The sequence below is a fragment of the Oryctolagus cuniculus genome, chromosome 1 (assembly GCF_964237555.1).
Source record: "Oryctolagus cuniculus chromosome 1, mOryCun1.1, whole genome shotgun sequence".
Taxonomy (NCBI): Eukaryota; Metazoa; Chordata; class Mammalia; order Lagomorpha; family Leporidae; genus Oryctolagus; species Oryctolagus cuniculus.
In genome coordinates this window covers 2,968,489-2,981,149 of record NC_091432.1, presented here as the reverse complement: position 1 = coordinate 2,981,149, position 12,661 = coordinate 2,968,489, and the positions used below count along the sequence as shown (strand labels likewise).

Sequence of the window (12,661 nt, the reverse complement as noted above, 5' to 3'; positions counted from 1 at the left end):
CTGGAGGGCGGGGGGCCGGCTGGCAGGAAGGAGGGGCCCCCCAGCTTGCTGCCGGGAGGGGTCCACAGACAGCCTGGGGGCGGCAGCGCTGGAGCAGGGGGCCTGCTGGCACGGGGCAGGCACTGACACCCCTGGCCCGGCACAGGCCCCGTGGTTGCTCAGTCATCGCCCTGAGTCACCCGCCTCCTACACGCGGAGACTGGAGGCTGTGGGCTGCGTCTCGGAAGGTCCCTGCCCCATTCTGGGCCCCGTGGCCCCTGCGTGCTTGGGTTGGCCACAGGACAAGCCCGTGCCGCCAGCCCGGGTCCCTCTGCCTTTCCCGTGTGCGAGGGTGAAAGCCACTTCAGAGAGCGTCCGAGGAACGCACTTGAAAGCGGGGGCCCAGGCGGCCTGGGTCCTGCCCCGGGCTTTGATTTGTCTGGAGCAGTTCTGACTTCTTCCTGCAAACCGGCAGCAGCCAGGCTCTGGGATCTGTGTGTCCCGAACAAGCCCAGACACCCCGGCAGTACCGGGCTCGCTGTGTCTGCGCACCTGCCCGCGAGATAAGAGCAGTCCCTGCCTGCCTGCCTGCCTGCCGATGGCTTCTAGCCCGCTGATCTCCCCGAGTCGATACCGGGGTTGGGGCGTCATGTGGACGACGACCTGGAATTTCAGCGACGGCCAAAACACGCTTCCCTCAGATCCGAGGGTCGGGGCATCCCCAGCCAAAAAATAAAGTTCCAGGCGGCTGATTCCAGCTCCCCAGTTCCAGAGAAAGCAGGTGCGGCGGCCTGCCTCGGCAGGCCTGCGCTGGTCCCCGCGGATGTTGTGAGTGGGGTTCCCAGAGCTGAGACGAGTGACACGTGCAGGGGTCCCCATGGCACCCCAGGGACCACCGCCCCCTTCTGCCCTTTCCCGGGGTGTGGGGAACGGTTGGGAGAGACAGGTGTGGTGGTGCCTGGGCCAGGGCCACCAGGCCACCCTGCTGTGAGGGCCCCATTGTCCCCTGGCCCCGCCCCACAGGGCCTCAGGAGCTGTTTTGCTCCCACCATTTTCCTATCTTGGGGACACTTTTTCCAGGAACATCCCTGACCCCAGACACTTAGGGGGTCATCCTCAAAACGCTCCTGTATCCCTGGTCATGCATTTTTTAAAAAGATTTCTTATTTATTTATTTATTTGAAAGGTAGAGTTACAGAGAGAGAGAGAGAGAGAGAGAGGTCTTCCATCCACTGGTTCACTCCCCAGGTGGCCACAAGGGCCGGACCTGGGCTGATCCAAAGCCAGGAGCCGGGAGCTTCTCCTGGTCTCCCACGCGGGTGCAGGGCCCAAGCACTTGGGGCGTCCTCCACTGCCTTCCCAGGCCACAGCAGAGAGGAGCAGAAAGGAGCAGCAGGGTCTTGAACCGGCGCCCATATGGGATGCTGCGGGCGGAGGATTAACCTACTGCGCCACAGCCCACCCCACCCCGTCACGTTTTATCCCCGCGGGAACCCTGGGCCTCAAGTCCAGGTGTTTGTGTCTGGGTCCCAGCACAGGGAAGCAGTGGGGGCCGCGTGTTTCCTGTTCAAGTCGCCAGCCTGCTGGGCCTCGGCTCCTGGGCCCTTGGATCTGTGGCTGCCTCCCCCAGCAGCACGTGGGGCCAAGCCTCCGCTTGCACCGGCGTTCCTTGGCTGTGTTCTGTGCCAGCTGCAGGAAAGGTGAACAGAGGGACTCCAAGGGCCCCGCTGAGGGGGTCACAGCTGCCCCTCGGCTAAGGGGACGGGCGTGAGAACACTCGGGCGGCTCTCCCGGGTCTGAGCTGGGAGGTGACGCGTGCAGGCTGAGGCGCGTCTTTCCTGCTGCACTGGGAACCTTTGGTCCGGTTTGTTCTCCACGAGAGACGGGCGCAGAGCCGCGTGGTCCCCACGGCAGCTCTGCCTCCTGGCTCGCTATGGCCCAGCTTGGAGCTGCTGTCCAGGCGCCGGGGGCCTGTGGCCCGCCTCGGCCGTGACCAAGGGCCGTGACTTCCTGGTCAAGGGCTGCTGACCGCCCTACGGGCAGGCTCATCCCCGTGTAAACCGAAGATCTAAACAGGGAAGCAGCACAGCCAGGAAGACGCAGACAGCGCCGGCCCCGCCGCACCCAGCTCCTTCTGCAAGTCCGGATGCGGCACTGCCGCCGCCTTTCTCTAGTGGTCCGGCCTGACCGTGAGGTTGCTTCTTCCTCTTGTAAGGGCTGTGATGATTTTTTCTCCTCCATGTTCATCTTTGTTGTTGTTTTATTTATTTTCACCTACTTGAAAGGCAAAAACAGGAAGCGAGCTTCCATCTGCTGGTTCACTCCCCAGGGGCCTGTGTCGGCCAGCAATGGGCCTGGTTGAAACCAGGAGCCCAGAACAGCATCTGGGTCTCCCCCACTGGGTGACGGGCCCAGGTGCTCGCGCCACCCCCTGCTGCCCCCAGGATGGGTGGGAAGTAGGGCAGGCAGGAGGCAGACCCGAGCCCTGTGACACCCGCCCCCGAACACCTGACCATGGACGTGACGGGGCTGATCCTTCCAGCAACCCTGCGAGGGGAGTCCCCACACGACAGAGTCTCGGGGCTGTGGAGGGCCAGAGGGGGCCACCTGGCAGGAGTCCAGCCTCTGGCTCCTCCCCCTGCCCCGTGTGGAAGCTGGGGGGCGTGTCCACGTCCCCCCCAGAGCAGGTGTGTTCCTGGGTGGACCCCGTGGACAGGAGGCCGCTGGTGGTGCAGACCTGGGACCTGCTCCCGGCAGGACGTCCTGTCTCTGGGTCCCTCCTCTCCTGCGGGGTCTGTGCACCCACCTTGTTCAGTGTCAGCCGTGAGCCCTGCCAACCAGGAGCACTGCTGCCCCCGCCCCGCCCAGAGGCTTTGGCCTGGCTGCTGACGTCCTGCCATGTGGTGATGAGGCCACTGCACCTAAGGACTTGCAAGCAGACGGTCCCGGACACTCCCAGGACTTGGCTAGCAGGCTCAGGGCCGGCGGGAGCAGGGGCTGGAAGGGGGACTGCAGGTGGCCCCGGGAAGTGGTACACGGAGGAGGCCGGGTGAGCAGCCCCAGCCCGGGAGCCGTTGCGGCCCGGGCAGCCACCTGGTGTTGCCTTCCACCTGGAGAGCCGGCCGTGCTGGCTGCGGCTGCGGACTGCGTGCCCCCGCAGCCCACTGCCTGCACAGCCTCTTGCCCCTCTCCACTCCAGCACGCAGGGACCAGGCAGTGCCTCCCAGGGCCAGCTGGCCCCCGGCGACTCGGTACACCCCTGACCGCCCCGAGGTGCGGAGGGCAGGGCCGGGGCTGGAAGCCAAGCAGAAGCTGGGCAGGTTTAGGGGTGGGGGTGGGGGCGGGGGCGGGGCCGTGCCTGCATTGTCTTGCCCTCAGGTTTCCACAGAGGCAGACACGGGCCCTGCCCCCCGCCGCCACCAGGCACTGCCCAGAAGTTCCCTGCTGGCCTGGCCTCTCGTTCCTGTGCACCGGCTCCCCACGCACAGCCGGGCACGCAGTCCCCTCCAGGTCCAGGAGTGCCCGAGCCCTGTCCTGGGTGAGGCCGTGGGCAGGCAGCGAGGGAAGGCCGCCTCGATGAGGAGGAGCAGCTGCCTGGGACGGGCTGGGCGCCCAGGGCTGGGCGGAGGCCTCCCACCCGCCGTCAGCTCAGGGCCTGCTCCCGCACTGGGCCTCCGTTTCCCCAAACAGGAGTGCAGAAGTACGTGTGTGAGAGGCTGGGGCCCTTCTTGAATCTGCCCCTTCCTGGGTTGGGCCACGACTCCGCCTGCCCTCAAGAGCCAGCCCTTGCCACGCCCATCCCAGCCCCCAGGAGCCTCCCAGGCCCCAAGCCCCCGCGCAGGTGCACTCCAGGGAGAGGATGGGGGTCCCTGGGAGCTGGCTGGGTTCTCCTGTGGTGGGCAGGACAGGCTAGAGCTGTCACCGTGCGTCACCGCTGGCGGAAGGCGCCTGTGACTCCAGGTGCTGACCATGCTGCCCGCCAGGAGGCAGCGTCCTGAGGACGGAGAAGCTGAGATGGCAGGGGTTTGGCCCCACCTGTCCCTTAAGCAGGGGTGAGGACCTCCCAGTCCCGGCTGTCTGTCTCTGCCCATAACCCCCTCCCCTCGCCCCCGCACTTGGTGGGGGGTGGGTCTCTCCTGCTCCTCCCTGATCCCCCCACAGTTGGAGTTGTAGAGCTGCCACCCCTCCTGCTGTTCCTCCCACCAAATGGTGGGTGACCACTGGGGGCACTTGCCGGCCTGGGGGCTGGGGTAGCCTGTGGCCATTGGCAGAGCCCGAGCTTTGTAAGGAGGGTAAGTGGGGGCCCTGCTCAGCAGCCATGCCTTGAGTGGGGTAGGGTAGGAGTCGGGCGGGCAGGGGGGCATGGGGAGAGCCAGGGGCTGGGAGCGGGGCGCAGAGCCTGGCAGGCTCGCCTTCAGAAAGGGCTCTGTGTGCCTGGCAGGGAGAGGACGGGAGGGTTGGGTCCGTACACGCCTCTGGACTGTCCCGGGCACACGTCAGGGAAGGCTTCCTGGAGGGGGAAGCCGGGCTCCTGCTCCGCCTGGGAGGACCCCGTTCCTGGGCAATGCTGGGACTGAGCGTGGGCGTGAGGTGCACCTGCGCGTACCTGCGCACCCGGGGTGGGAAGCACGCCGAGGCGGCAGGCTCCCACGGGCACCGTGGCGGTGCCCCTCAGGCCACGCCCCGGCCTGGTCCCGTTTACTTTCCCTTGCTGCTCAGGTTCCTGCTTGCTGGCGGCACCATGTGCGCTGGTAGCCACGTTGCAGGGGTGTGCACGTCTGGTTTTCTCAACCGGCCGCTGGCTGCACCCCCACCTCCTCCGTCCCCCAGGGGAAGGAAACCGGCTCAGGCAGACCCTGTGCCACCCCCTCGGGCACCCCCAGCACCCCCAGACAGTGAGCCAGCGGCTTCCTGCCCTCCCCGTTCTGAAGCATGGTCGGAGGGGTGCACCCTCGGTGCCCAGCAGGACAGAGCCCAGCTGCCTCCCTCCACCTCCCACCAAGTCACCTGGAGGTCCCCCCCCGGAAGCTAGCCCCTGCCACGCCCATCCCCCATTCTTGGGGGAAGCCGGCCAAGTCCGCGAGAGCCCCCGTTCCGGCCCCGCAGCCGCTCGGTGGCCCTGCCGCCACCCCGAGGAGGTGATGCCTCAGCTGGCCCGAGGGGTTGAGATTCGCACACAGTACTGAAGTTCAGCTCTGCCGCGTCTCAATCCCAGCCCCCGGGGTGGGCAGCAGGTGGTCCCCGGAGCCCCGCCTCACCGTGGCCAGAGCGTGGCCGGGCCGCTCCTGGGCGACCGGCAGTGAATGGCCCTCGTAGCCTGTAGGCAGGGCCTGTGTGTGGTGTTCCCAGCTGTGTCAGCCTGAGACAGTGCCTGGCCCACAGCCTGCTGCTTAGGGGGCTAAGTGCAGTCGCTGCACAGTGTCCTCGGGGGCCTCGGGGGGTTGGCTCCAGGACACCGAAATCTGGGGACGCTCACGTCCCTCGTGTGAGACGGCACAGCGTTGGCACCCCCCCCCCATGCACCTGCGTCCTGTCAGTCATCTCTGGATGGCTGGGGTGCCTAACACCAGGCACACGCCGTGTCCCTGGCTGTCGGTGGTGAGAAAGCAGGCTGAGGGCTCTCCACCTGCAGGGGGTCGGACCGGTGCAGGGGGGGCCCCCTCCCCCGCTGAGCGGCCCCATTCTCCCCCTCCCCGTCCCTACCAGCTGCTCAACTCGCTGTCCGTGGACCCCGACGCCAGCTGCAAGTATGGGCTGTACTTCCGGGACGGCAGGCGCAAGGTGGACTACATCCTGGTGTACCCACACAAGCGGCCCTCGGGCAGCCGGCCTCTGGCCAGGAGGGCGCAGCACGGCGACGCCGCGGCGGGGGCTCGCGGTGCGAGGCAGGAGCAGCCCCTGCCCGGGAAGGGGGCGCCGCCGCTGGACGCCGGCTCGCCCGAGCCCGCCGTGGACTACCACGAGGACGACAAGCAGTTCCGCAGGGAGGAGTACGAGGGCAACCTGCTGGAGGCCGGCCTGGAGCTGGAGCGCGACGAGGACGTGAGTGTGGGCGTCCCGGGCGCGCGTTTCCTCCCGGCTCCCGGGCCAGCGGCCCTGGAGACCCCGCCCCTGCCGTCAGCGTAGAAGTTTCTGATCAGCCTTGGGGAGCCCCCGGCCAGCCACCGGGGCACGCCTGCCCGGGGGGAGGGCAGGCCTCAGGTGTGAGGGGGCGTCATCCCCTGCGATCAGCGGGGAGCCCCTGTCCAGCTGGGCGGGCGTCCCCGAGCGCCGGGGCAGGACCAGCCGCCCGCTAGGATTCAGTCTCGCCGCCTGTGAGAGTCGCAGCTGGAAACTGGGCTGTTGTGGCCCCGGGGTCTCTGTCCCGGCTGTCCTGGGCCTTACCAGGGGACCCCGAGTCTCACTCTGCCTGGCCAGCCCGGCGGCTCTCGGAACAGTGCCGCCGCCGTGCGGTGTTCCGTTGCCTGTCGTCTTCATGACCTGGGGAGCAGGCGAGCTTGCCGGCGGGGGCCTCTCCCTAGGAGCCGAGGCCTGGAGAGCCACGGCCTGCGTGCCCCGTGTGTGCCCTGTGCGTGCCCCGGCAGTGTGCCCCGTGTGTGCCCCGTGCATGCCCTGTGCGTGCCCCGGCAGTGTGCCCTGTGTGTGCCTTGTGTGTACCCTGGCAGTGTGCCCCGTGTGTGCCGTGTGTGTGCCCTGTGCGTACCCTGGCAGTGTGCCATGTGTGTGCCCCGTGTGTACCCTGGCAGTGTGCCCCATGTGTGCCGTGTGCGTGCCCTGTGCGTGCCCCAGCAGTGTGCCCTGTGTGTGCCCCGTGTGTACCCTGGCAGTGTGCCCCATGTGTGCCCTGTGCATGCCCCGGCAGTGTGCCCTGTGCATGCCCCAGCAGTGTGCCCCGTGCATGCCCGTGTGTGCCCCGTGTGTGCCCCATGCGTGCCCTGTGTGTGCCCCATGTGTGCCCCATGTGTGCCCTGTGTGTGCCCCGTGTGTACCCTGTGTGTGCTCCGTGTGTGCCCCGTGCATACCCTGTGCGTGCCGTGTGTGTGCCCCGTGTGTGCCCCGTGCATACCCCGTGTGTGCCCCGTGTGTGCCCGTGCGTGCCCCGTGCGTGCCCCGTGAATACCCCGTATGCGCCCCGTGTGTGCCCGTGCGTGCCCCCATATGTGCCCCGTGCGTGCCCTGTGTGTGCCCCGTGCGTGCCCCATGTGTGCACTGTGTGTGCCCCGTGCGTGCCCGTGTGTGCCCATGCGTGCCCGTGTGTGCCCCATGTGTGCCCGTGCATGCTCCTGAGTGCCCGTGCGTGCCCGTGCGTGCCCCATGCATGCCCGTGCGTGCCCGTGCCTGTGTCTGTCTGTCCTGACTCGGCTCTGGCATCTCCTCCAAGGGCAGGCAGACCCACACCTTCTGCATCCTTGTCCGACTGCTCGGCCTCAGTTTCCCCAGTCTCCCCACTCTTACCTCAGTGGAAAGGGGATATTTGAGGATGTGGGGAGCAGGCGTTGGCCCATGTCAGAGAGCCTGGGTTTGATCCCTGCCTCAGCTCCTGGTCCAGCTTCCTGCAAACGCAGAGCCAGGAGCCAGTGGTGACGGCTCAAGCTTTGGGTTTTCCACGCCGGCGTCAGCCCGGCCATTGCCAGCATTTGGGGCGTGAACCAGCAGGGAGAGTCTCCTCTCTCTCTCTCTCTCTCTCTCTCTCACACACACACACACACACACACACACACAGAGAGAGATAAGTAAGTATTTTATTCTAACTTGTAGAAAATAGAATTAAAAGATAAATAACTTATTTTGGCGCAAAACGTTTTAAGGCCCACTCATGGGCGTCTCATCGCGCGCGTTTTCCACGAGCTTTTTGGAGACCCTTTGTCACGGATTTCAGAAACGTTTCTGCGCCGAAATTAGCTCAACTTTTAATCCCGTTTCCCAGAAAGTTGTAGAAGAGCCCTCGTGACCATGAGTAACGCTTACAAGGCGCCTAATTCAGAGCCTGGCGGGAGCCTTTTTTTTTTTTTTTTTTAGGATTTTATTCTGCTTATTTGAAAGAGGGAGAGAGGGAGAGACAGAGCGAGATCGTCCGTCCGCGGTTCACTCCCCAAGTGGCAGCAGTGGCCAGGACTGGGCCAGGCCGAAACTGGGGCTGGGAGCTCCGTCCCGGTCTCCCACGCGGGCGCAGGGGCCCAAGCGCTTGGCCGTCTGCTGTGCTCCCAGCCCATAGCAGGAGCTGGGTTGGAGGTGGAGCCGCTGCGTCTCCACCCTGCGTTTCTATGGGTTGCTGGTGTGACCGGCGTCAGCTGAACGCGGTGTGCCCCAGCGCCGGCCCCGGGAGGCAATGGTTATGTCACCTCTTAGCTAGCTGCTCATCAAGGTGCAGGAATAGCAGGGAGGGACAGAGAGGGAGGCAGGGAGACGAGAGCCCCTGTCTGATTGGAACATCCCATCATGAATGTCCTTTTCCTCTCTTGCGTGACTTTGAAATACAACGTAAACATGACATCGATTACTGTCACCAGGAAAAGTCCGCTCTCCTAATGAGCGATCCCCAAATTGGCCCCGTGATTTCTCACTGGAGCCCAGAGGGGAGGGGCCTCTTCCAGGTGAACACGGCCTCGGTGTGGACACTTCGGGTTCCAGGCCCTGCCGGGGTCTCTGGCGGGTCCACCTGTGTTTGCCCAGGGCCTCCCTCACCAGGAGGCCCCAGGTCTGTCGGCCGCCGTCCCCGGCCTCCACGTGTTCTCCCAGCAGGGCCAGCGTGCGTGCGCCGGCTGCCACTGGGGTGGTCCGTGCTCGGAGCCCCGGCCAGATCCATGTCAGGGGAAGAGGCCCCCTGGTGGGCCGGGGAGGGGGTGGCACGTGCTCAGGGATCCGCAGGGGTGACAGCCCCAGGGGAGGTCACGGCCGGTGTGTGCTGTCCTGGGGGGAAACTGCAGAATCCTACCAGCTGCTCGAGCAGCCGTGACCCCGAAGCCAGGACCCGTTGCTCCGAGCCGGGGTTTCCGGCCCCAGTGGAACGCCACCCCTGCCTCTCCCCGGCCGCCAGCAACCTCTGCCGCACAGAAACCGAATGCACCCCCAGTTCAGAAGCCCCGCTTTCGAGCCTGGGCTGGGGGAGGCGGGGTCCCTGGATGGAATCAGCCACGCCCGGGGCGCTCTGCGGGCCCCGCCCTCTGCAGGCATGGCCTGGGCGTGTGTGTGTGTGTGTGTGTGTGTGTGGCTCCTGGGCCAGGCAGGCTGTGAGCCCCTCCGTCCTTGCCTTCCCCGCCGTGTCCGGGGGAGGTGATTGTCACGAGGCATGCTGTGGCGGTGCGTGCAGGTGGCACTGCTGGAGGACGGGCGCGGCTGCTGTGGGTTCAACGGGGCCGGTTCCCAGGGGGCCACACAGCAGCCTCGTCCGTCCCCTGTGGCTGCTGTGACCTAGGGCTTCCTCCCGGCCAGGTGTCTGTCCTGGATGCCAGCAGCCCGAGTCGCGGTGTAGGAGCTGAGCCCCACCGGCGGGGTGGGTGTGGTTCACAGGGCAGGTGGTCTGGGGGAGCGACCAGGTCCAGCCTGGGTCTGGTCTGGCTGTGCAGAGGGACCCTGGAGTCCCGTCCACACGCAGGCTTGGACAAGCAGGCCCAGGGGGGCCCGGCCTCCGCCGCTCCTCCTGCACTCGGGGGTATGGTCTGGACACTGACCCACAGGACGTGGGGTTGGGGCCCCTTGGAGCAGCCCTGCCTGGCAGGCAGCAGCAGGAAGAATGGCTCTGAGGTCTTTAGGAGCTCCCTGGCCCCCGCCCCGCCGCCTCCTCGCTGCCCACCCCTCGCCCTTGGTCGGCTTCCAGGGTTCCCATTAAAGGGACAAGAGATGCCTGTGGCCAGCACGTCTCCCTGTAACTGGAGCCCATCCGCATTTTTGAAGTCCAGCCTCAAAGCCTTTGGTCGTTATTTATGTCCGTGGGGTCACTGCCGAGAAGACCGCCCACTGAAATCCAGGCTGTGTGCGGGGGGGGGGGGGGCAAGGCCCGTGCTGCCCCAGCGCTGAACTTGACCCTGACTTTGCAGATTCTGTCAAGGCCATGGGCCCTGGAACCTCCTCAGAGCCCGCCGGCATCCGTGCCTCTGTCCAGCCTCGCCTGCGCCCCTGGCTGGCTCGCGGGGCTGCTCCGCGGGCCTTCAGTCTCACCCTACCCCGGGCTGGCGCCGCGGGAGGGCAGCAACATCTGTGCTCCATCTTGGTTGATGTTTTCGAAAAGCAAGCGAGGGTGGGAGAATGCGTGATGGGTGGGGATGGCTCCGCCCCCGCGCTCCAGCCCCGCCCGGCCCCGGGGAGCCCAGGGTGTGGGTTTAGACCCAGCTCAGCAGGGCACCTGCCCTCCACGGGGCTCAGTTTCCCCAGGGAGGGGTGAGCACAGCCCCTTGGCCCCGGTGGGAGCAGAGGTCCCTCCTCAAGGCCAGGGCATTGAGGGTGGGGGTCAGGCCCCGGCTCCTGACCTTGCACTTTGCCCCACCCCACCCTGCAGGAAGCAGCCGGTGCTCCTGGGAGGTGAGGGGCTCTGAGGTTTATGCCCCCGGGGGTCTGCTGCTGTGGCCCCGAGCGTGGGATGGGACCTCAGTCCCTGGTTTCCTTGGGTCTGGTCTTGGTGCCGTGTGGGCGTTCTTCTTTTATTCTGCACTTTTCTTTAAAAAAAATTTATTAATTTATTTGAAAGTCAGAGTTACGTTGAGAAGGGGAGAGGTCTTCCATCTGCTGGTTCCCTCCCCAGATGGCCGTACCCCGGGGCTCAGCCAGGCTGAAGCCAGGAGCCAGGGTCTCCCGTGTACCGGGTGCAGGGGCCAAGGACTTGGCCCATCCTCCGCTGCTTTCCCAGGCCACAGCAGAGAGCTGCTCAGAAGTGGAGCAGCCGGGACTTGAACTGGTGCCCATATGGGATGCCGGTGTCACAGGTGGTGGCTTTACTAGCCTGCCCCCCTGCACTTTTCTTTTTAAGCTCTTTTTTTTTAATGAAAAAAATATTGAGAGGTGGAGATAGAGATCTTTCTTGCATCTGCCAGTTCATTCCTGAGCTGCCTACGACAGCCGGGGCTGGGCCAGGCCGGGGCCGGGAGCCCAGACAGCAGTCCAGGCCTCCCAGCTGGGTGGCAGGGCCCCAGGTACTGGAGCATCACCTGCTGCCCCCCAGAGCGCTCAGGACCAGGAAGCTGGGTCGGGAGCAGGGCAGGGCTCTGCCGCGGGGATGCGGGCAGCCCAGAGCCCGCCTCAACCCGTGGGGGTGCGGGCAGCCCAGAGCCCTCCTCAACCCGCGGGCATGCGGGCAGCCCAGAGCCCACCTCAACCCGCGGGGATGTGGGCAGCCCAGAGCCCTCCTCAACCCACAGGGATGCGGGCAGCCCAGAGCCCTCCCGCCTCAACCCGTGGGGATGCGGGCAGCCCAGCACCCTCCCGCCTCAGCCGGCACCGCGCACCCGGCCCAGCCATGTGGTCACCGTGACTTTGAGGCGAGTGCAGGTCCCGCAGGCGGTCCGGGTGACATCCCTCATCCCGGCTGCAGCCCTGAGGTCCTCATCGGTCCCCAGGCCCGCCCCGCCTGGCGCGGTAGAGCACCGTGAGCCACGTGGTGACCCGGTGCGGCCTTGAGAGAGGTCCCAGTGGTCGACTGGCGAGCGCCGGGCGCGGGCTGCGCTGGCCCCGGGCTGGTGCGCCCCCTCCCACCACCCCTCTCCCCCTCCTGGCACGGGTTGCGGATTTTTCAGACTCCTCTGCTGGGCTTCTCATACTCCCCGCCCCCCTAATTTCTAGAAGTTCTGTTTGGTTCTCTTCCAAGTCCTCTGTGTCGTTTTTTAATAGTTTCCTGTCCTCGGATCTTGTCCGTCTTGGCTTTGTTTCTTTAAACGAGCTGATTTACGACCCCGCTAGGACTTTGATGACCCTGGCCTGAGCCCTGCGCGGGCGGGTTCTGTCTCCCACCAGCCGGCAGGCGCTGCCTAGGGCCTGGTGGGCCTGGCACGCTTGGTCATCTGGTCATTGTCCCTGGGCTCCTGTGACCGGGCAGGCGGGCTCGCTGCCTCAGAGGTGGGAGCTGGGTCCCGGGTCGCCTGGCCACCCGGTGTCGCTGTGGCCTGCAGGGGGCTTTGTTTGCCCTTTGCCCTCGCTTTCTCCGTCCTGCTCTGCTGGCCCCCACGTCTGCCGCCTCTTCCAATCCGGGTTAGAGGCGGGGTGGAGGGATGGAGGTCAGCTGAACGCAGTGTCCCGGCCCAGGGTGGGGTCCGCCCATCTGACGCGCCCAGGCCTGCGGCTGGGGTGCCTGCCTCCTCTCTCCTCTGCTGCCGGCGACAGCCCAGGCGGCCTCCTTGGTAGAAGCCCCCAAGGAAGATGGGGTCCGAGCCCCTCCTCTCCGGAGCGTGGCCTGCCAGCCCCGTGCCCCGTCTCTGCAGCACCTGGGGGGGCCGTTCGGTCGCTTTTGCCTTCTCAGTTTTCCGTGGGAGGTTGGAGTCCCTGGCCTTCCGGCCCGTCACAGAAGCACAAACGTGGATTGATACTTCCCACTGATGGACAGGATGCGGGTCCAGCAGGCGCTGGGGCGGGGCTGGGGGTGAGGAGGCCCGAGGCAGAGCGGCCGTGCCCCTCCGCCCGCAGGGCGCAGCATCTGTGTGTGCTGCAAGGGACCCACCAGTGCCCACCGCGGGGGCAGGGCAAAGTCGGGGGAGGG

General features: G+C 66.3%; 1 protein-coding gene across 10 annotated transcripts in view; it reads left to right on the top strand.

Moving 5' to 3' along the window:
- ANO1 (anoctamin 1) overlaps positions 1-12,661 on the top strand; it is a 151,080-nt gene that overhangs the window by 76,369 nt on the left and 62,050 nt on the right. For all 10 annotated transcript variants that reach the window (XM_070062301.1, XM_070062232.1, XM_070062122.1 and 7 more), the window contains one exon: positions 5,686-6,021. In XM_070062301.1, coding sequence (XP_069918402.1) covers positions 5,686-6,021 — 336 coding nt within the window. The remainder of the gene's footprint in view (positions 1-5,685; positions 6,022-12,661) is intronic.